This window comes from Dioszegia hungarica (assembly GCF_025882075.1).
Source record: "Dioszegia hungarica strain PDD-24b-2 chromosome Unknown MKK02contig_2, whole genome shotgun sequence".
Taxonomy (NCBI): domain Eukaryota; kingdom Fungi; phylum Basidiomycota; class Tremellomycetes; order Tremellales; family Bulleribasidiaceae; genus Dioszegia; species Dioszegia hungarica.
The window spans coordinates 1622198-1643960 of record NW_026515766.1 but is presented as its reverse complement, the minus strand read 5'-3'; the positions used below and the strand labels follow the sequence as shown (position 1 = coordinate 1643960).

Here is a 21763-nt window from a genome sequence, read left to right as displayed (position 1 = left end):
GTAGATAGACGGCATGACAGAAGGCACGTCCACATTGTGTATAGCCAGCATTGTTACAGTACATCATATGAATACTCTATACTCGTACTGCTTTTTTTCCGCTCTTCCCCATCAGACCCACTTTACTTCTTACCCGCCTCCTCCACCGCCTTCTTGACAGCCTCCACAACTTCCGCATGCAGTCCCTTTCCAGCCGCCACAATCCCCTCGTTGTCCTTCAATGTCCTGCCGACGCTGAAATCCAGTTCTTTCCCGTGCATGTCGGTACACACCCCGCCCGATTCTTGGATGAGCAACAAGCCCGAGGCGTGATCCCAAATCTTCTCGTCGTACAGCTTGCCGCCAGAGTATTTGGTCGGTATTCTCAGACTAAGCAGTCAGCTTGACAGCCCCGTCCAACCACGCGATGGGAATTCGAGGTCGAAGAAGCTTACTAGACACCGCCCTCGCCCCGCGCGAGACAGGCATACTTTGCCTGACTATCCATCCGGAGACTAGGCCGCTTGACGCCGAGGAGCTCTCCGATGCGCGCTTGGATCCCGTGTGCCGAGTGTCCGGCCTCGACGGATTCGAGGAAGGTGAGGGTGTTGGCGGCGGGGGTGGAGGGGAGGGAGAGGCGGGTGTAGTCGGCGGTAGCAAGGGGGCGCTGAAGTGTCAGCTTGGCCTGCAAGGGTTGGTGCGAGGTGGAAAGCTGTGATAGTGGGACATATTGCAGTCGGTTGACGAAGGTCAAAGGTGGATTAACGTACAGAATAGCTCCCCTCTCCCCGGACAGCGATCATCAATACCCCTTCTCCATTCGGGATGACCTCTTCGCCCATCTTGGCAGGCTGAGATCCGAGGTTCGGGCACCCAATGACGCCAAGCTCGACCTGACCATCGATGATCAGCGCCAGGCAGACTGCGTATTGCTGTTTCCGGATGAAACCGGAAGTCCCGTCCACTACTGCATCAGCTCTTGCTCTGCCTCACTGGAGCTGGATTCAGTAACTGACCAGGATCCTGTATGTCAGCTTTGCAGTAGAGGATTTCCTGGCCTCAGCTTACTATGGTCCAGAATCGGCCCTTCTTTCCACCCTCTGCCGACCCCGCATCGACAGCCTCCAAGATCCTGCTCGGTAAGCTCCTAGTCCTATGACGATAACGACTGCGGATCAGCTCACTGATCCTCCGACCATGTTTTCCCCTTGCCCCATCCCTCTTCGCGTCCGAATGCCTCGTCCACTAGTCCCACGACCCGCTCTCGCAGGGCAGAGTTCGCACGGAGCTCAGTCGTATCCTCCTCTCCGATGATCTCATCCTTGAAGTGTTCTCGGAGGTGGAGGGTGATCAGTGCTTGCGCAGAGAGGTCGGCAACTGGTAGATTCAGCTGTGATCTGAGACAAAAGATCGTCCGGATGTGCCAGCTGACCTGTTACGGGGGACTTGTCCTTTTTGATCAGGGTGTCCTCATTGACCAGCTTCTGCTGAACCTGGCTCGTCCTGAAGCTGTCAGCGATGATGATCGGCTTCGGAAAAGCACCATCAGCGGCGCGGCATAGGTATCAGTAGAGCCAGGACCAACCACTACGCGCTATCAATAGAGCAGAGAACGAGCCCAGACCTACAGGTGGCATGCCCGAAGCACAGAGAGGACGGCTAATTCCGCCTCGGGGAGGTATTTCTTGAACGGCAAAGCGGAGCTCATCTTGCGGAGTCGGAGGGGTCTGTACGTCTGTGTCAAGCGAAGCTGAGGGGTCAGTCTGGTAGCTGATCTGCTTAGCATATGTATGGAAAACTCAGCTTTACGCTTTGGCTGAGCTGAGCGTCATGCATGAGGCCAGCAACCGCTTCCGACGGAAGGCCACGTGCTGAGCGGAGATCGGGGCTATATCCGGCTGTTATTGCTGAATCATGTCCGCCAGCAGCGGAGGGATCCCAGAAGCAGCGGCGAAGAGGTGTTACCCACCATCACTAAGCATAGGTTAGGTGGACTCGCGGCTCAGGGAAGAGACGACAGGCGGCACAGTAGTTAGAGCGCTATCATTGTCTATACCCTACCTACCTCACTCGCCTGCCATGTCCGCTTAATACATCTCGGTCCGCCACTCGCCACTCCGAACTCCGAGGTTGCCACCTGCCTGTCACCAGCCATCTACCACCTTCCTTCCTCCGCTGGCCAGCCGCTAGTTCCCACTAGGACCAGCACTCGCCCCCTTTCTACCCAGACACCATGCCAAAGCGGAAAACCTCACCATGCCGCTCCTCTTCCAAAGGCAGTATTACCCTCTCCTCGCTGGACGCTGCCCTCGACATGCTCGCGACAGACACCTTTACCCGGCTCGACTCGCTCATCGCCAAGTTCGAGAATGCCGCGGGCATCCAGGTTGCGCCAGGACAGGCTAAAGTCAGGTGGGAAGAGGCTGTAAAGCGGTATTGGGTGATGCGGAGCATGGAGGTGTTGAGCTGTTCGGGATATGCGGATAAGGGGAAGGGGAAGGCCAAGGAGGGAGCCGGGGCAGAAGAGGGGGATGCGGCGATGGAGGATGGGGAGGAGGGTCAGTTGCTTCTGATTGGGCTTTGAGATTCAGGAAGTGAAGCTGATAATGGTAGCGAAGGATGAGACCGGGCGGTCTATACCGAAGCCACACCTCGGACCTGTGGCCATGTATGGCCTGTGTGCAGATGAGGAGCAGCAATGGAGGAGATGGTCTCCCAAACCAGGGGACGTAGTTCTGGTCGACTTGCCAGACAACGGAGTGTGGCCTGGCAAGGTATGTGCTCACTGAGCTTGCAGGAACTCCGCTGAGTAACAGGTTATAGATAAGAAGGTGTTCTACCAGGGCCGCACTATGCCCAAGGGATACCACTACTTCCCCGTGCGAATATACGATGAAGGCATAGAACCGTGAGCTCTCTCATTTCCTTTCCTTTGACCTAGCTGAGGAACAGCTGCGTTACGGTCAAATCCCGCCTACTTCCCTTCCACCTCCGCCCCGCCCCACCCCTCCTAGCCTCCATCTCCCTGCAATCGGCATATCACCACGCCGCCTCCCCTTCTGGCTTCGACACCCTCGCGCACACGCGCGAACAAAACGCAGCACACTGCCGCTCGCACCCCGGCGTAGGGGGTGATCCGGCCGATATCAAGCGGGAGAAGGAACGGTGGAATGAGCAGGTGAATTGGGTGATGAATGAGCGGAGGGCGGAAAAAATGCGAATACTGGCCGAAGAGCGAGAGAAGCGCTTGGCGAGCATCACGGTGGTCAAGGTCGAGCCGGAAGATGAGCGGGGTTGTCATGACGACTCAAGTGCGTGGGACGACCACGATCGGGGCGGCGGCGGCGGTGGCGGGGGAGGCGGCAAGAAGAAGCGGAGAACGTCAATACCCCTTCCGGACATCAGTAAGAAGGGCCGCTCCGGATCGCCTTTACCCAACAACACGATCTTTGGACCCATGTCGACCGTCCCTTCTCCCTTTCCTGCTACATCCATCGGATCGACACCCCGCCGGACGTCCTCGCCTGCTCTAGGCGGCGCTATTCGGCCCGGGTTCGGGATTGCCACACCCATTCGACCCCTCTCTCCGCGGCGCGCAGAGAAGCGCCGGTCGGTATATGGCGGGATGGGAGAGTATTCGCCCGGTCGTACAAGAGGCGGGACATGGACGCCCCCTCGGATCCTGCCTAGTGGAGACGAGACGGCTCCTGGTGCATTTGGCGGCGGAGGCGGAGGCGGTACAGGCGGACTGGGCGCGGAAGGGATGAGGGACGGGAGCAGTCCTGTACCGAGCGGGAAGTTTGACTTTGTCTCTCCGCTAGGCCCAGTCAATGGCGGTCGACTCAACGGGGGCAATTCGACAGTGGCGTCGTCCTTGACGATGACGACAATGGGGGAGAGGGGTTTGCAGCGGAGTGGGAGTCTGAGTGCGATAGGTGCAGGACCGGGGGTAGGGGAGTTGGAGTCTGTCAAAGAGGAAGAAGGGGAGGCGGAGGATGGGTGGACGTTGGTCAGTGCGAAGAAGAGGGGGAAGGGGCGGGCGGGCAGTGCGCCGTGTGAGAAGGTAAAAGGGGGTCAGGGCGAGGAGGGAGCAGGGGCAGCAGCTGGGAGTCAAGGAGCGATGGAGGAAGATATGGATTTGTAGCGAAGGGCAAAAGGGGTAAAGGGTACCTCACATCATTCCGGGTCGTGCTGGGTGATGTGATATTTGTATGCGATAGAATTATCAGCTCGAATCTCCTGCTCTCACGATGATGCGAGCTGATGCGAGGCCACCCCTCATGGGCAGTGCGGACATCGCTGTGAGCCGAGAGATGACGTAAAGACTCTGCTTTGCGACGACCACGTGCACCTCCACATTCCTTTCGCTTCGAGCGACCTCCGAGCTCCATTTGGATGTCGATCTCCACCTATTACCTATAACTCGCTTTCATCTATACTGTGAATAGTCTGCGCATGGTCAGGTCTGTCTCTCAGTACACCTGAGCTCTCATACGTTCGCCGTCATGCCGAAAGACCTCTTCGCCATCCTGGCGGCTTCTCGCCCACCTGCCCTCTTCTTCCCCGGCCTGCTATTGTTCCATACCTTCCCGTTACACTTCCCGATCACTTTGCATATGGATGCCGGCTTCGGTCGCTTCTCCAAAGAGTCGAGGCTGAACCTGAATGGTATGTCAGCTTCTCCTCGATCAAGTCACTGTACAAAGCGATGTTGAGCTGGAGTCAGATCGTTCAGAACAAAGGGGGAACTGATGCTGACGAGCAGGAAACGTGGCTTGGTTTCTTATGGAGATCATCTCAGTGAGCTACATAGACGCTTTCCTCTGGCCAGACCGCTTAATAGCTGACCACATGCCAGCCCATTACCTTGCTACTGACTCTGAATCTGACTACTCATCGGGCGCTCTCACCAGAGAACAAGATCCTGGCGGTATGTTCCGCTCCTTCTGCAGCCAGCCCAAGAGGAGCCCAAGAGGAGAGTCCAGCTTATGTCGACAGACCATGTACACGATCCACTATCTTCACCGAGCAGTCGTATCACCGCTGCTCCTGTCGCCGCAGCGCAGCCCCCAGCATATCACCGTGACGATCGCCTCGATCCTCTTTAATCTCTTGTGAGTCCCGCTCGGTCTGCCTTTGATTGTGGGGTGAGGAGCACGGTCTGACTCATACAGTAATGGTTCGATGGTAGCTTGCGGACTCGCCTACTTTCCCACCTATATCTCGGTCCACGAGACCCGGTTCTGGCTCGGCGTTGTGGGGTGGGCAATCGGTTTTGCTGGAAACAGTGAGCAGCTAGACGGTCTCTTCTGGAGTGCACAAGCTGAATTAGGGTAGTATATCACGACGAAGTCTTGAACGACCTGCGTCGTCCGGCTGGTCAGCGACTTGTGTCCAGCCTGTCGAAAGAGGAAGAAGAGGGCGACAAGGCAGCTGGGAATGGACGATACCTGATCCCTCGGGCTGGGCTGTTCAAGTACATCTCATTCCCGAATTACTTGTGCGAATGGTAGGTTACCTCCCTCTGTCTCTCTCCTCCCTCACTCCCTCCTGGCACTTTCGTCCTCGTTCTCTGCTTAAGCAAGACACCGCTGACAGACAGGTTCGAATGGACCTGCTTCGCCCTAATCTCCTCCCCAATCCCCTTCATCCCCGTACCCACCCTCCAATCCATCCGTCTCTCCCCACGCCTCGCACTCTGGATCGCCAGGCTCGGGTACTGGCCACCGGTGCTCATAGTCCCCGAATGGCTGTTTGTGGTGAATGAAGTAGCGGCGATGGTGCCGAGGGCGATTCGGGCACAGGGGTGGTATAGGGAGACATTTGGGGAGCGGTTCCCAAGGGATAGGAAGATTGTTATCCCGGGTGTCTTTTGATGTCAGGGAGAAATGTATACTGTGCGTGTCTTCTGTGATACCGTTCTGCTGGCTCATGGGCCAGGCCGCAAGCATGAGCCACAGACCGGACAAGGCGAACGTTAAAGCGTCCCCACAGTTAGTGCAACTCCACATTCCTCGATGCCCTCGACGCGGCCGACCGTCCTTTGCTCCTGTCCGTTTTATATCGCTGATTGAAACGTGCCGTGAGGCCATCGCTTTGTCTCTCCGCACTCCAAGCGAGGCGACAGCATGAGCGCCCTATCGGGCGACGCGGTATCGCTGCCCCTGGCTCCGCTGCATCGACTTCCGGTCGAAACTATCAGGCATATCGTCGAGAGTATTGATGATGAGCGGACACTCTGGCGGGCGGGCCATAGACCGGCGTGGCGGGTGGGCTGAAGCAGTGGACGGGGTACTAGGGACGCATCTGGCCGTTCAAAAAGTGACGCCGAAGGTGCCATTCATGGATAACGGTAAGTTTTGCTCGGAATGCTGCTCGTACGAAGCGCCCGTAAAGTGCAGAGCAGCAGCTGATATGACTATAGACTACAAAACCATCACGCCGCTATCTACCCAAGCCCTCCGTACCCGCCGGAAACAGCTGCGCATAGTAAATGCTCGATTCGACCGTCATATCCTGGCGTATCCTCCTACGACGACCCACCTCCGCCGGCTCGCGGTCGAGGTCAATGACCACGAGGGCGACGCGGGATGGAGGCAGGTGGAGCGCTTCTGGCCGCAGCTGAAAGAGCTGGAACTTCACATCGTCGACAATGGCTGGGGCGACCACGGGCTATGCGGCCACGAGTACCTCGGGGAGGATGGACCCCTCGATTGCCCGAGGGCGATCGACGGCCGCTATCCCGCCGAGTGCGGTCGCGTACTGCCCGCGACCCGGTCGCTCACCAAATTGTCCATACAGGCGACTGGTGCAGCCCTGCAGTACCTCGCCGAGCTTGCGCGCTCCTTGTACGATCTACAGGAGCTATCGCTTGGCATACACTGGGCAAGCGGCGACTCGCACGCGCGCTCGGTTGACGCATCGCTCTACGCAATCGATGGCCCTGAGGAATATCTCCCCCTCTGGCCAAACATGCAGCGGCTCACTGTCATCGGCAATTGCACCTCCATCAAGGACATCATCCACGTCGTCAAACCATCCTGCCCCAATCTCTTCCACCTCATCGTCTACTTCGCCGGTGATAAGCACTTCGACCCCGACGACAAGGACGAGTTGCAAGCGATCGGCCTACTCGAGGCTGTCAATCTCTGCGAGTCGCTCAAAGGTCTCGCTTTTTACGGTCCATACGTAAACCACCTATTATCATTCATCACGGTCTGCAGCGGCAGCGGCGATCCCGTCCGCCACGTGGAGGCCGTCAGGATGTTGGTCCTAGACGCTACACTCCTGGAGCCTGATGATGACCCGTATCCTCTGTTGGACGTGCCTGTGAGTGCTTGTCTCGGGGCTCGGTGGTAAAACGTTTTGCGTGACGTTCTCAGCGCGACGACATGCCCGATTTCTCCCACCTGAGACGCGTGTCATGGATCGTACCGCCGGAAAGTCGACTGGAGGGGAGAGTATGGGCTGTCGCCGACTGGAGCGCCTCGGAACCCTCTATATACGACCACATCGGCGCTCACCTGCGGAAGCTCTTCCTCTTTTACGGCGCCCTCAAGCAAGTCCAATGGGTTGCTGGGTATCCCAAAGATCCCTTCGCCCTGGATACCCCAGCCAATCGGATCGCACAGAACGTCATCTACGTCGTGGATCGGCCGGAAACAATGGATGGGAAGCTGGGACCCCTCGAGCTGCAGAGAACGAGGCCAGGATGAGATAGGGGGAAAAGGGAGGATGGAGCGGATAAATGGCGGCAGGTCGACAGCGAGACTACTCAGTAGGGAGAACGTCATTGCGGAGGTGTCGAGACTGTGGAGGGCGGACCCACATGTTCAGACCTGGGGTCAGGGGCAAAGGGAAGGGGAAAGTACAGGCTGGGGCGGTTCCGGCGAATTGGTATACGTATTTTTCTGCTCGCTCTTTCTCCTAATCACCCCAATCTCTGCAAGGGGGTAGCTATTTGAATGTAGGCCCACATCATGTATGCGTACTGTGCCTGTGACCTGCTTAGGCCGTCGAGCGGTCGAATAGCTGCTCAGCGCTCAATACTTGAATGCAAAATTCAGCAGCTCCACATTCTTCCCTCTCTTTCGCTCGACTCTTCGCTTTATCGCAATACTGTTCAGGTCCACTCGCTCAGGCACACTCACGCTCTCTTCATCGTCTCACGCCACTCTGTCAATCTGTACGAGTAGCATCATCGCGATGCCTGCTCAATCGGGCGAGAAAGCGATCCCACGGGGCGCGGTCGACAGATTGCCGGCCGAGCTGGTGGAGAAGATCGCGTCACTTTCTGGCGATGAGAAGACGGTCTGGAGGATGATGGGAACGAGCAGGGGGTGGAGAGGACCGGCGGAGATGGCGCTGCGGCCTTATCTGGCGGAGAAGATGGTTACAGTCAACCCATCCTTGACGGAAACACGTGAGTCAGAGAATTCGCTCAATCGGCGGATAAGAATGAGAGACTGTCTCCGCAGCATCAGCCCTCATCCTGATATCGACTGGTACGAGAGAGCCCTTGCGCTGCGTGACGTCAGCGAATGTTTCGAGCGGCACCTCATCGCGTACCCGCCGTCTTCGGACCTCCTACGTCGGCTCGCGGTGGAGGTCAGCGACAGCGCCCAAAAGACTACATGGATGCGCCTCGATTACGCTCGGCATCCACTGGTCGGATGGGGACGAGCATGCTTTGCAGCGCGGTCAGGGCTTGAGCATTCCCGAGATGCCCCACCTCGTTCGCCTGACCCTGATAGGGGGATGGGAGACTATGTATGATAGCGTCGCCATCCTCCAGCGTCACTGCCCCAATATCCACGACCTCACTGTAAACTTCATCGGTTTCCACTATTCGGCCGTGCCAAAACACATCCAGCAGGAGCGTCTTCGGGACGCCCTCCGGAGCATCAACCGCTTTTCGGCACTTACCGACTTGGCTCTATACGGCGACTTTGTCTGGGACATCCTGTCGGCCTTGCAGAGTCTGCAGGACTTCTTGCCATATCGACAAGCCTTGCACGGGGTGGCTCGGCTTGTCCTACAGGCGCCGCAGGATCAAAGAGCTGATTATCCTCTTCCTGATTTTGTGAGTATCGGGCCTTGTCACGCCAACCGAGAACGTCGCTGACTCGGCAGAAGGATCCGAAACCTTCTTTTCCCGCGCTGGAGGAGGTCTCCTGGGTCATACACGCAGATTACCGCCCCGTTTGGACGATCACGGACGAGGACGACTCATCGTCCCACAGCGACGTGGCCCCTCGGCCCCCTCGATTGAACGGCGACGCTAATTTACGAGCGCTTTTCGCACAATACCCGACACTCCAACGTATCCGGTGCGTCACGGACTTGCCGGACGACCCTCTGGCGCCCGGACACGCAAGGGACGGCGTCAGGCGAGTGGTTCGGTACATCGTGGAGCGACCGGAGATGGGTCCGGACGGCGGGGAGGGGTTCTTGATCCTTGGCTATCCCGGAGACGGCCGAGGATAAGCGATGGGGACATTTGGCGCTCAGCGAGATTGGGGATCAGCCGGCGAGTACCCTCGCATCCGGGCGAGCCTGCTGGAGGAACATCTGGTGGGATATTGCGACTCGTCAATGCGCTGGTGAGCGTGGCGGATATCCTGCGGGAGAAAGGGGAGCGGAGGGATATGATTTTGGAGTCTCTGGAGAGTACGGAGGGGATGTCAGAGATGGAGATGTTCGGGGGCTATAGCGGGGACGTCTTTGATGATTTACGGCGGAAGATCGCAGAGGAGGATGAGGAGGAGGACGGGGTCACGTATCCAGACGATGAGTAAAGGTTAGAGATGTATGGTGAGATTGGCAGTGTCATCACTATAAAGTGGGCGCTTGATTGACACTAGATGTATTCATCAAACACAGAAAACATACTGCTCGGTACATCTTTTGGCTCGACTACGGCCTGGCCATACTCCACGCGTCCTTCTCCTTTCCGCCGTCGCGCTCGCTACTGCACGAAAGCACCCACGGATGTCACTTCGATCGGCCAAGGTGACATCTCACGCTAGATGTTCAATCCTTACTGTGAGTTAGCACATGCGGATGTTCCGAGGGCTCCCGGCCCAAACAAGCGTGAAGGAGGTGAGCTGACGTAGAGTAATAAGGAGGAACATGGAGCTGGATGTTAAGAAGGGAGTCTAAAATGGTCAATCGCCGGATCCGACCTATCACGACTCATGTTCAGGATTGCAGGAAACTGATCTGTGCTAACGGAAATGCATATGATGTGGTTGCTGGAAATGTGGATTATGAACAAAGGATGAGACTGAAGACAGCAACGATGACGAAATTCGCTCACTCACACTCTCCACCGCTCGCGCCCGCCGCCATTGAAAGACAGACGATATTGTCCGTTCCTAGGTCTGATCGCCGGAAGTGCTGTTGCCCGAAACGTTCATGTGGGTTCCCTGCGTGTCGTACAAGACGGTCTTCGCCGAGGAGAGATTCTCTCGCACCTCGCTGTTGTTCTGCTGGGCGCTGGTGAGATTGTCTTCGAGCCGCTGCGTCCTCTCCGCTCGATTCACCTCCCACAGCATGTCGTCGTGGTGTTCCTCAAAGAGACGCTTCATCTGCGCGGCACTGGGGCCCTTCTCGGACTTGCACTTGACGGTCATCTCCTGAATCAGTTCAAAAGCCTGGAAGGTAGCACGATTCTCTCCTATTGTGTCAATTTGTGATCGGCGAGGAGTCATGTAGCATGCGCCTCAAGATAGGAGGTCTCTGGGAAAGCTATACTAACCTGTGCCTGGGCGAACACTCCATCTCGAATTGCTCGGAGTACATTTGTAGAAGATCCCGTTCTTGTCGGGGTCAGGGGTGTAAGTGGTCTCCGTTGACATGGTGCGTGGAAGGGGATGCGTGAGAAGCCAAGTGGTAGAAAGGGTATGTAAGTGTGATTGTAGATTGAGAGTTCCCACTTATCGACGCCGACTTTATACCCCAGCACCGAGCGACCCTGCTGGGGCCGACCCAAGATCCTCTAAGGATCGTCTCCAGACTGACGATGGCGTGATCGAAGGCCTGGCGCAATCAAGAAGCTCTGCCAATGCAGAAGGGAAGCCTGTACCTGCCAGCGCCCCAGATGCTGCTCCTGCCTTTAGCTGGGCTGAAAGGAGGCTCGGAGTGGAGTAGGTGTGAGTGCTAGGATAGTTAGGGGGATCTCGGCGTGATCGAGGACCTGTCGCAATCAAGGACCTTGCAATCATGAGCCTTCTCTGGTGCAGGGGCGTGGCGGCAAGCCATGTATGCTTGAGATCGCTGCTTCTGCCCTTATCTGGCTCGAATGGAGATGAAAGGCGGTCGAGAACTGTGAGTCAGATGAAGATGATATTCTCATCAAGGGGGATCTCGGCGGGCTCGCCGCGTCGACTCTTGGAGCGCAAAGAGATCTTGGCACTGAGATCCACTATCACAGCGGACGATCAGTGGGGGCTCCCGAAGTGTAAGGAGTGCGATCAGTAGCGTTCGAATTTAGCTTGGCTGAAAGGAGGATAAGAGGCGGTGAAGAATGAGCGAGACCGTTTGACTCATGCGCTGGCTGTATGTACAGCCCAGGAGCGACAACGAGGAGTGATGTGCTAGAACGAGGGGACAATATGGGACATTGGCAGATCGAAATCACTATGATGGAGACATGAGCGCTGTGAACTTATAAATATCGAGGTGCCCTGAGCTGCATAATTGCCAAGCCGGACTGGAACAACCCCTATCAGCGTCCTTTTCTTTACCAATGATCCCGAGCTCGCGGGTCAGAGGATACGAGCCTCATAGCAAGTTGATTCAACATATCCAATCGCAAGCAATGCAGGTCATCAGCGCCACAGGGTCAGTACGCGCGAGGTCTGTGTCTCGAACGGAGGATCCAGCGTTGCCTATCGGGACAAGCTGCAAAGTCTACCTGTGGGAACTATCAGCACTGACGGCGGACCGTAGTGTGGAGACGATGTGAGCGTGGAGGCAGCATTGCAGGTACCTGCCTTTTCCTGGTACCATTACCATCTGAGATATCCTCTGACTGAACTCGCCTGATGAAGCATTTCCTTGCCGTTCCGAGTTGGAACAGGCTTGATTGTGGGTTTGCTTGCAGGTCAGATGTCGCAACAATGCAAGGACGTGAAGCTGTACTGTCAGTCAACTGAGCAGAGAGTCAACGCGGACAGTCAGTACATACAGGACGTAAGATCTACCCGGCCCAGACGCCCGACGCACAATTGTCCTCCCAACAATCTCTTGCACCCGCTGGCCACCTCTTCCTCTGCCCACCGAGACTGACCCAGCTTCCGGGCCCCTATCTCCATTGCGGCTTCTTCCTCTCCATCGCCCCCGCATCATACCCTGCCCTCTTATACACCCCAATCACCTTCTCCAAGCCCCGCATCGCCCTCCCTGTAGCCTCCCCTCTTCCTTTCATACCCCCCATCACCGTCCCCATCCCCTCTACGACCGCCTCCACGATCATATCCCCCATGTACGTCCCCAGCTCCTCCTTCCTCGCCTTCGGATCACCCAATAACGCCGCTATATCGCACAGCGCAAGGAACGCCCCCGTATGTAAGAGCGTATCGCCTACTGCGGCGCGGGTGCACGTCTTCTCGATCACGTGGATTGCGCCAAAGATGCGGTTCGCAATCTCCTTGGCTGAGGAAGAGGGACGGTCGATGGTGTCTGAGACGGTGCGGATCATGGGTCGGAAGTATTCGAGCTCGATAGGGAGCGGAGGGGAGGGTGGGGGAGGGACAGTCTGGGAGGTTATGATGGCGGATATGTAGGGCGCGTCTTCGGGATGCATATCGAGAAGCTGGGCGATGAGCGCCTGGGCGGTGGTGAGGGGGACCTTGGCGAGGTCATTAAGGGAGGGCTGCTCCGAGGAGGGCGGCATGGCTGCTGTAGGATGTCGACGGGGGTCAATATGGTACAAAAGGTTAAACGAAACGTTCGAATATTACAGCGGGCGACATTTCTGAAGTGCTCCTCACCGACCTCACCGCCAGATATTGGGCATCGGTAACGGCGCTGCGGAGAGACGGCGCGACCAATGAACGGCGAGATCTCGGCGTCAATAGTACCTCCCGAGCACCAGCCGTGTTCGTTGCTCGGTTAATAGGTCCCAGACATGCCTTGAAATTTGCAGCGGGAAGACCGGAGCTCCCTCCTCCTCGCCTGATGTCGTACCGTGGTACAGGCGGTCTTCAGCCTGAAGCGCCCACCGCCGTCAGAGTGGAGTACATGAACATGAATACATAGATTGATCTACTCGGCACAGCACAAGGCAGTCGGGCTTTTAGGTATACACAATGTCTTCTTACCACTTCTTACAACTCAGCTTCCTCTCGGCCAATGACTTCTTTCTCTCTTATCTTCCAGCCTTCGGTTGCTCTCTTTCCCGTCCACTCCTCCATATACACACCCTCGATCCCAACGTCTCCTTGCCCCCTATACCCATGCCCTCCAGCCTACATGCTCCTCTCCATCGCCCCGCAATCCCCACAATGGGTCCACATACTCCTCTCCCCCGATACCGGATCGGGATACTGGCTGAGCACCAACTTCGGGATGGACCGGCACTGCGGCCCATGCTGCGCCCGCGCACGCTCCACGTCGTTCGCATTAGGCGCGAGCGGGCCGGCCGAAGTCGGCTGAAGGAGGCCGGGAGCGCGGGGTGCACGGAGAGAGGTCGAGTAGGGTTGAGCGGAGAGGGGGGACTTGGGGCGGATGGAGAAGGGCTGGTTGGAGAAGTGGTTGGGGTTGGTGTGGGGTGTGAGGGAGGGGTATGGTTGGCAGGGATATGTGGCTGTGATGTTAGCATGGGGCTTTGAGGTCAGGAATACAGAGACAAAGACTCACGCTTTCCCGAACCCTCACTTCCCTCATCATCCTCATCTTCCATCGCCCCCGGTCCGAACCCAAACCCCCCACTCCCTCCTGACCCAAACGAGTAATTCGCACCCTGCCCATCATCCATACTCTCCCGCCTCATCCGAGCATCCACCGCCCCATTCTCATACTCGAATCCACCGCCTCCGCTCTCGTCCATCCCCATATCCATGTCGTGGTCGGCGTCGGACGACATGTCCATGTCTTGGTCCATCGCCTGGTCCTCGTCCGAGGCGGTCGCGGAGGAGTCGGTGACGAGGTCTGGTGGGGCGTCTTGGTAGGTGTGGCGCCGGTCCAGCCGGGGGGAGCGGGTTCGCATTTGCTGAAAAGTAAGCTTAGAGTATAAAGATGACATGGTCGTACCAGCTCACCTTGTTCTGCTCGTAGGTGAAGTCCTCGACGCACCAGGATCCACGCTTACGCTTCGACAGCGCGGAACTTCCCTGTTGGGGGTTGGCGGCAGCGAATAAATTGTGCTGGGCCGACATGATTGGAGGTGGAATGTTGTATGGCGTGGATGAGATGAGGTGAGGTGTATGCAAGCTGACGAGAGTCGATTGCAGAAGGAAGGAAGGTAGATTACCGGAACCGGCAGGAGGGAGCGGAAAGGATGGGAGGGGATGAGGGTGGGAGTGGCCTCTCGGCGGTGATGGAGGTGCTGTCAAAGTCCTCGTGGGTTGACCTGCGACGAGACGTCACTCGTAGAGCCGCGTAACTGTCTCGTAGACGTGTCTAGGAAAAGCTGCTGAGAGGAGGTGGAGGTCGGCGATAGAGTGGGGGAGTCGGCAGAGTGGGGTAAAGCAGAGCAGTGGGCGTGACTGTGTCGAACAGCTGCAACGTGAATCAGGAAGGTTGTAGACTAGCTAGAGTATATGGTTTGTCTGTCGAGCTGTTGAATGATACGAAGTGATTGTGGATGTACAGAAGGAAGAGGAAGAGGATGAAATCAAAATCATCTCTTTCGGGACGCGACTTTGCCGGGCAGCAACAGTAAAGGGTGTTCGGCGCTCGCCGCCAAAGGAAGGGTCCGGTCCAGTCACCCGGCTCGGACTAACCTTATTTAAACGTTTCACCCGAAGCCGAATAAGGAAAATCCGGGGTCAGGGGCCGGCCTAACCGCTCCCGAGAGGGTCTCGTTAGGAGTTTTGGGAGGCGCCTATCTAAAGCGCTCGTGTCCGCGTGCCTATCTACAGCTCGCCTACATCACAGAACTTCTCATCTACATAGATCCGCGATCTATAATCCCCTGCGCCCAATCTGCCCTCTCCCTCCTCATCTCACAGCACCATGCCGACCTTCGCTTCCAAACCTCTCAACGCCCGCCCCTCCGCTATCGCTAACACAGTCCGTCGCCGCCCATTCCTCGTATTCGGCCTTCCCTTCCTCTCGATCGTTGTCGCTTCGTCGTTCGCTCTCGAGGGGTTCACCCGGACACGGTATGATCTGCGGGATCAGCAGGTGCAGACGCTAAGCAAGGAGGAGGAGTTGGGGATGAAGCAGGGAAGAAAGAAGGTGGATATCAAGGAAGAGTACTACGTGAGTTCCGTCTGCACCAGTCACATTTGGGCGGTAAGCTGACCTCTAGCGATTGAACGCTGTCCCATCCTCCGACTCCGCACTCGATGCCTCTTTGTCCGATCCCAACGCACCACCAGGCAAAGTCCGCAAAGCCAAATTCTCCATGGCGCCGAAATCGCAGGCCGAGCTGGAGAATGTGCGCGTACCTCGGCCGGCGGGAATGCCAGAGTGGGGTCCGGCGATGATCACAGAGGGGGATGCGCCAAAGAAGGGGGAGCGAAAGGAGGATCGATGGGTGTAGGCTGCAGGCGATGATCAAGAGGGACTGGAGGGGGGTAATCCAGCACGGTCCATCAGACCACATACCTACCTCCTGGACGGATCTAGAAGTCCCTACCGCATCGCCCGCGACTCCAGCGATCGTGCTCATCGCATCACACGGGACTATCGCATTACCCTCGGCTCGGCGGATAAGCGGATAAGGCGCCCGCTCCCTGGGGTACCGGGGCGCGGATCGGGCGGCCAGCGCGGCGAGCATAGGCGGGGCAAGCAGGATGAGTGAAGGGTTCAGGAGGCGGGGGACATCAGAAGTGGGAAAAAGCGGGAGGAGACGGAGACACGGTCGGCTCCATCACATTACGGACTCGGATCGACGGTCAGAACACCAACAACAATCACGACAACAACTACAACAAGCCACAATGGCATCCTCCATACGCTCATTCCAAGCCCCTCGATCACGGGTACTTCCTCCGGAATTTGCTCATGCCCGATATTCAGGCCTTACAGGGTACAGGGTCTGGACGTCGGGTCCCTGGGCATGCAGTTGAGCGTAGCACGCAACGGTGTTGCTCCCGCGTAAGTCCGACCTTTCCCTTCTCAGTGACTGTGACTCTGCTTATTGTAGTCACTGGCTGTGTGCGCGCTCCCATGGCGGCGATTCGGAGAGGCGGAACGGTCCCGCCCTCATCGACCTCCATGCTAAGTATGTCAACACGACGTACTACCCCCGGGCACACTGCACTGCGTCCTGGAAGTCCCCTTCCCACCGCTTGCCCTCGCAGCGTGGCAGACGAAATTACAAACGGGACCGGGCCTCCCCACCGCCCAAGCGCCAGCTGTCCAAGCCCCAGCTCCCGCGCCGGCCCCTGCTGCTTCAGCCCCAGCCGCCAGCCCTGGCGAGGATCCTTACAGAGCAACGAGGGGCTTGGGACGAGCGTACATCCTCCACATCTTCTTCAGGATCGGAGGGGCGGAACGGTCACACCCTCACCGACCTCCATGCTAAGTACGTCAACAAGACGTACCACCACCGGGCACACTGCACTGCGTCCTGGAAGTCCCCTTCCCACCGCTTGCCCTCGCAGCGTGGCAGACGAAATTACAAACGGGACCGGGCCTCCCCACCGCCCAAGCGCCAGCTGTCCAAGCCCCAGCTCCCGCGCCGGCCCCTGCTGCTACCGTCCCGACCGCCCCAGCCCCAGCCCCCTCGCCTCCGGGTATTCCACCTTTCGTGAGCTCGTCCCTTCGTAGCGGGTCCGTGTATCGCTCATTACCAGATCTACATTCTGCCTGCTGGCATCGTCCCTTCCGGTGCGGATCAATCCCAGAATTTTATCAGCCAGGCAGCGTGGACAGGGATTCGTCAGATCCTCGACAATGAAGGGCTGAAAATCCCCGCACCAGTCTGCCACAACAGTCATTTCGGGTACTTCCTCCGGAACTTGCTCATACCCGATATTCAGGCCTTACAGGGTCTGGGCATTGGTTCCCTGGGGTTACAGTTGAGCCTAGCACACGACGCTCCCGCGTAAGTCCGATCCTTCCCATATCAGTGACTGTGACTCTGCTTATTCTAGTCACTGGCTTTGTGCGCGCGCTCACGGCGGCGGGTTGGAGAGGCGGACGGGTCAGACTCTCATCGACTTCAAGTGCAAGTTCGTCAGCAGGACGTACATCCACCGGGCATTCTGCGTGCTGGAAGTCCCCTTCCCACCGCTTGCCCTCGCCGCGTAGCAGGCTAGACTCCAAGCGGGACCGGGTCTCCCCACCGCCCCAGCCCCCGCGCCTGCCCCAGTTCCCGCGCCTGCCCCTGCTGCTACCGCCCCGGCCGCCCCTGCCCCAGCTCCCGCGCCTGCCCCAGCTGCTTCCGTCCCGACCGCCCAAGCCCCAGCCCCAGCCCCGGCTACCCAGGCTCCAGCAGAAGCCCAAGCTCCAGTCGTCGCTCCGCTTTCGGCCTCCCTCGGGAACTCTGCGCCTGTCGCTCCCGTCCCTGACGACGCGGCTGCTTCGGTCCCTCTCCCCACCACCCAAGCTCCGGCTCCAATCCCGGCAGCTCCAGCCCAAGTCCCAGTCGCCGCTCCGCTCACGGCAGCGCCCGCGCCGGCTCCGCCAGCTTTAACCGCTAGCCTAGCCCCAGTCGCCCAAGGAGCGCCAGAGCCAGCCATCGCTCCGGCCCCGCTCCCCACCGCTCAAGCTCTAGCCGTCGCTCCTTTGTCCGATATAGTAGCTGCTACGCCAGCTGCTGTATCTATCGCCCCAGCCACTGGGCTATCGGACAGCTCGTCTGAGCTATCGACCCTGTCCGACGCTACTACAAGTGAGGGAAGCGATTCGGAGGACAGTGGTGAAGGCAGAACGGGAGGGGGAGAAGACGGAATGGCGAAGGCCATGGTAGTGCCGGAGGGCAGTGGGCACCGGGCAGGGCGAAGAGAGTCCGGAAAAGGGCAAGGCGGGTAGTGGCAGACGAGGGGCAGAGGGTGAGGGGTTGCGGATGGGCAAGAACGGCAACAGAGGCGGTGAGAAGGGAGCCGCGGAAAAGGTTAAAGTCGCTGGGGAGGGATTGGGGAAAAGGGCTAGGCCAATCGGGGATGCAGCGGTCGGCGGGAGTAGCAAGATGAGATTGAGGTCGACGAGGTCTTCTGGACCGGACGAGACGGCGGTGGAGGGGAAAAGAGTCACGAGGGGTATGATGAAGGTGGTTGGGTAGACGATGTGGGTGAAGGCGCGATGCACAGTATGGAGTACGTATTCGTGTTGTTTGTCAGTTGTCTCTCGCATTCGGTCCATGCTGCCAATACCCCTGAGTCGACGCGCACGGACTAGGATTCGACTCAGCCGAAGCAAAAAGTCTGAGCAGCAACGACCATTATTTTGACCATACATCTATCTCCACCTTTCATCTCGCATCACACTATCCAACATGTCCAGCTCAACACAGAAAGAAATCAAAGTCGGTATCCTCGGCGCTACAGGTCAGTTGCTCTTTCTCGCATCACGTCCGCCAAATCCTTCGCCACGGCTGACTCACAGGAACCGTCGGCCAGCGTTTCATCCAGCTCCTCTCCACGCACCCCTATTTCCGCCTACACGCCCTCGGCGCCTCATCCCGCTCCGCCGGCCAGACATACGCCGCGGCGACAAAATGGAAGTTGGCGACGCCGATCCCGGAGGAAGTGGCGGGGATGGTGGTGAGCGAGTGTGATCCGAGTGTGGAGGCTTTTGGGGAGTGTGGGGTGGTGTTTTCGGGTTTGGACGAGAAGGTCGGGGAGATTGGTGAGTGCCGAAGTCTAGCCAGAGTGCTGGAAGGAGCACTTCTAGAGAGGGCATTGAGAGTATTGCAGGTCTTAGAGGCGGAGTCCTGTGGGGAGAAGAGAAAGGGTGTCCAGGAAGCCTGGAGGCCCAGACACGCTGTGCTCTGCCTACAGCTCATCTGCTCGCGCTAACCCCACAGAGGACGCCTTCCGCCGCGCCAACCTTGTCGTCTTCTCCAACGCCAAAAACTACCGTCGCGACTCCCTTGTCCCCCTTATCGTCCCCACCGTAAATCCCTCGCACCTGTCGGTCGTGCGCGCCCAGCAAGCCTCCCTATCCCTCTCCAAAGGCTACCTTGTCACCAACGCCAACTGCTCCACCACTTGCATCGTCGTCCCCCTGCGCGCCCTCGAACTCGCCTTTGGCCCCCTCAAGACCGTCATGGTCACGACGCTCCAAGCCATCTCTGGCGCGGGCTATCCCGGCGTCTCATCCCTAGACATCCTGGACAACGTCGTCCCTTATATCGGGGGCGAAGAGGAGAAGATCGAATGGGAGACCAACAAGATCCTCGGCGGCGTCACGGACGGTGATGACGGGTTCGACCTCCACGCGGCAGGACCGGGACCCATCAACGTCTCGGCACACTGTAATCGCGTGCCGGTGATTGACGGGCACACGGCGTGCGTCTCGGTCGCGTTCCAGTCGGGAACCAAGCCGAGCGTCGAGGAAGTCAAGAAGGTGTTGAAGGGGTACAAGGCGGAGGTGGTAGAGCTCGGATGTCCCAGTGCGCCCAAGGAGAGCATCGTGCTCCATGAGGCGCAGGACAGACCGCAGCCTCGGCTGGATAAAGATTTGTATGCGGGCGCAGCGGTACATGTTGGAAGAGTCAGGGAGTGTAATGTGCTGGATATCAAGTTTGTGTGTATGCTGGATAACGTGCGGTTGGGGGCGGCGACGAGCTCGGTCATAAATGCAGAGTACGCGGTGGTTAAGGGGTTTATCCAGTAGGGTAGAAATGCAGCGATCATAGATACTCGTGTATGCCCAAAATCTATGTCTACAGTCTACACACATGTCCTGGCTAGCCCAGCCGTTTCCCTGCTCTCTCCTTTCTGGCCCCTCCGCCGAGCTTCCGCCCGACGGCGCCCTCAAACCACCCCAGAACCTCCAGTCCATACCTCGCCAACACAAACATGGGCACCCCAGCTCCTACCCTGCCTCTCCAGCCGTTCGTCATATCTCGCTCAGCAAAGAATGGGTTGTTGCCCCCTCCACCGCTCGAAGGCTCGGTCGGCGTTGGCGGTAAGGACGATCCGGGGGACGTGATGGATGAAGCGGAAAGTCCGGGTGGACGAGAGACCAGAGCTTGGATGACGAAGAAGGGGTAGAGAAGGGCGAAGATTGACATGTTGATTAGGGGGGTGGATAGGGAGGTGAGGAAGGTGGGGATCAGGCCTGGAGAATTAGCTTCGCCCTTGACGTGCAATACTGGGGAATGTCAGAGCTGGACATACCGAATGCAAGCATGTATGCCGTACGTTCCTGTACGTAGCTGACCCGATGATCGAGGGACCAGCCCCTACGTGCAAATGTCCACCTGCCCATCAGCGCCTACTCACATCTTTCCGGAAGGGATACTCACTCAAAGCAATAGTAACCCGTGATAATGCACATGTACCCAAATCCTAATGCCCTCCCAACGACCGGAATGATCGAAATCAAGCGCGACATGAGCGTAAAGTCCGCAATGAGCATAATCCGCGCGACGCCCTTGAAGAGCGGGGAGATGAGTGCCGAGGGGTCTGGTAACGAGGAAGGGGTGGAGAAGGTGGGTTTGACGGGTGTGGAGGCGGGAGAGGGTTGGTGTCGATACCTGAGCGTCAGCGGGATAGTGGGGCTGGATGTCTCAGAGTGGAGAGCGGGAGACTGACGATGGGTGGAGGAGAGTCTGCGCTCGACGGGAGATTCGCGGACCCCAGCTTGACTGCGCTATCAGCTGTGCTGGCCAATACATCGTGCAGCGGCGAGCTCACGTTGACCCAGAAACAGACGGCAAAGACCGGCCAGCTCAGTAAGAGGTTATACCACATGCCAATCTCCTTTGTATGTCTCGAGTCGGAGAGCGCGGGGCCGAGAGAGGGAGAGACCACGATGGAGAAGAAGGAAAGCAGGAGAAGGGATAGAAGGTTGATCATTCTGACGCGATCAGCTGGATGTTCAGGCTGGGCTGGGGGCCCGCACATCGACAAGCCAGCTGGGGGATACTTGCGATGATTTGAAGATCAGTAATCTCAGCTCGGCATCACTGCCTTGTCAGCTCGGAGCTCATCTTCCCACGCGCCTGAGCTGCACCACTCACTTCCAAGCCAGATTCCAACTTCGATCCAGGCGCATAGCGTCCGCGACTCCTCTTCTGCTCCGCTCAACCGCCCTCCTTATCCCTCCTAGTATCACCTCCTTCATATCTCCAGCCTCCCTCCCCTTTCCCGCTCCTTCCGAGGACAGATCAAACGTATTGCCGCCTCCGTACTGTCCCCCTGCCCCGCCAGAGTATCCATACGCATTAGGCTGCCCCCCGATATTGATCGGCGATGACAGCCCGAGCATATTTGGCGAGCCAACGCTGGCGATAGGGCTCGGGTACCCGCCCAGGCCAGGACTAGGCAGTGGGTATCGCGCCTTCGTAGCGGATGATGGCGTAGGATAGAGGCCTGCGGACTCTCGTCGGCGAAGAGGCGTGTAGGCGGTGTTGCTCGGGCCAGGAGCGGATGCGGGGGCTGGAGAGGAGCTTGCGCTTGATCCCCCGCCGGGTGGTCGACGGTGTAGCATCTTAGTA

General features: G+C 58.1%; 10 protein-coding genes across 10 annotated transcripts; 6 read left to right on the top strand and 4 right to left on the bottom strand.

The window, feature by feature from the left end:
* Window positions 1–122: 122 nt before the first annotated feature.
* MKK02DRAFT_40032 (putative 3',5'-bisphosphate nucleotidase) lies at window positions 123–1687 on the bottom strand (the record flags this gene model as incomplete). Its single annotated transcript, XM_053090908.1, has 8 exons — window positions 123–369; window positions 435–646; window positions 750–943; window positions 996–1002; window positions 1048–1111; window positions 1164–1356; window positions 1412–1482; window positions 1608–1687. 8 exons carry the CDS (start codon window positions 1685–1687, stop codon window positions 123–125), a joined length of 1068 nt encoding a protein of 355 aa, XP_052949486.1.
* A 525-nt stretch (window positions 1688–2212) lies between these two features.
* Window positions 2213–4123, top strand: MKK02DRAFT_40031 (uncharacterized protein; the record flags this gene model as incomplete). Its single annotated transcript, XM_053090907.1, has 4 exons — window positions 2213–2537; window positions 2593–2753; window positions 2796–2887; window positions 2932–4123. 4 exons carry the CDS (start codon window positions 2213–2215, stop codon window positions 4121–4123), a joined length of 1770 nt encoding a protein of 589 aa, XP_052949485.1.
* Window positions 4124–4484: 361 nt separating this feature from the next.
* Window positions 4485–5855, top strand: MKK02DRAFT_40030 (putative steroid 5alpha-reductase; the record flags this gene model as incomplete). Its single annotated transcript, XM_053090906.1, has 7 exons — window positions 4485–4647; window positions 4745–4779; window positions 4838–4909; window positions 4978–5093; window positions 5154–5266; window positions 5317–5488; window positions 5582–5855. The coding sequence occupies 7 exons, from the start codon at window positions 4485–4487 to the stop codon at window positions 5853–5855; spliced, it is 945 nt and encodes a 314-aa protein (XP_052949484.1).
* Window positions 5856–6107: 252 nt separating this feature from the next.
* MKK02DRAFT_29706 (uncharacterized protein) lies at window positions 6108–7694 on the top strand (the record flags this gene model as incomplete). Its single annotated transcript, XM_053087886.1, has 4 exons — window positions 6108–6248; window positions 6313–6331; window positions 6404–7308; window positions 7362–7694. 4 exons carry the CDS (start codon window positions 6108–6110, stop codon window positions 7692–7694), a joined length of 1398 nt encoding a protein of 465 aa, XP_052949483.1.
* Window positions 7695–8184: 490 nt separating this feature from the next.
* Window positions 8185–9776, top strand: MKK02DRAFT_40028 (uncharacterized protein; the record flags this gene model as incomplete). Its single annotated transcript, XM_053090905.1, has 4 exons — window positions 8185–8401; window positions 8733–9061; window positions 9112–9380; window positions 9452–9776. 4 exons carry the CDS (start codon window positions 8185–8187, stop codon window positions 9774–9776), a joined length of 1140 nt encoding a protein of 379 aa, XP_052949482.1.
* A 2510-nt stretch (window positions 9777–12286) lies between these two features.
* Window positions 12287–12877, bottom strand: MKK02DRAFT_40026 (uncharacterized protein; the record flags this gene model as incomplete). The annotated part of the gene is made up of 1 exon (XM_053090904.1): window positions 12287–12877. One exon carries the CDS (start codon window positions 12875–12877, stop codon window positions 12287–12289), a length of 591 nt encoding a protein of 196 aa, XP_052949481.1.
* A 574-nt stretch (window positions 12878–13451) lies between these two features.
* On the bottom strand, window positions 13452–14360 carry MKK02DRAFT_40025 (uncharacterized protein; the record flags this gene model as incomplete). Its single annotated transcript, XM_053090903.1, has 3 exons — window positions 13452–13789; window positions 13843–14194; window positions 14244–14360. The coding sequence occupies 3 exons, from the start codon at window positions 14358–14360 to the stop codon at window positions 13452–13454; spliced, it is 807 nt and encodes a 268-aa protein (XP_052949480.1).
* Window positions 14361–15159: 799 nt separating this feature from the next.
* Window positions 15160–15450, top strand: MKK02DRAFT_19226 (cytochrome c oxidase assembly protein COX16-domain-containing protein; the record flags this gene model as incomplete). Its single annotated transcript, XM_053086061.1, has 1 exon — window positions 15160–15450. The coding sequence occupies one exon, from the start codon at window positions 15160–15162 to the stop codon at window positions 15448–15450; it is 291 nt and encodes a 96-aa protein (XP_052949479.1).
* A 3142-nt stretch (window positions 15451–18592) lies between these two features.
* Window positions 18593–19935, top strand: MKK02DRAFT_35122 (semialdehyde dehydrogenase; the record flags this gene model as incomplete). Its single annotated transcript, XM_053089089.1, has 3 exons — window positions 18593–18644; window positions 18703–18945; window positions 19124–19935. 3 exons carry the CDS (start codon window positions 18593–18595, stop codon window positions 19933–19935), a joined length of 1107 nt encoding a protein of 368 aa, XP_052949478.1.
* A 73-nt stretch (window positions 19936–20008) lies between these two features.
* MKK02DRAFT_40022 (uncharacterized protein) lies at window positions 20009–21756 on the bottom strand (the record flags this gene model as incomplete). The annotated part of the gene is made up of 6 exons (XM_053090902.1): window positions 20009–20382; window positions 20442–20524; window positions 20570–20800; window positions 20859–20911; window positions 20961–21123; window positions 21287–21756. 6 exons carry the CDS (start codon window positions 21754–21756, stop codon window positions 20009–20011), a joined length of 1374 nt encoding a protein of 457 aa, XP_052949477.1.
* Between the last annotated feature and the right edge of the window lie 7 nt (window positions 21757–21763).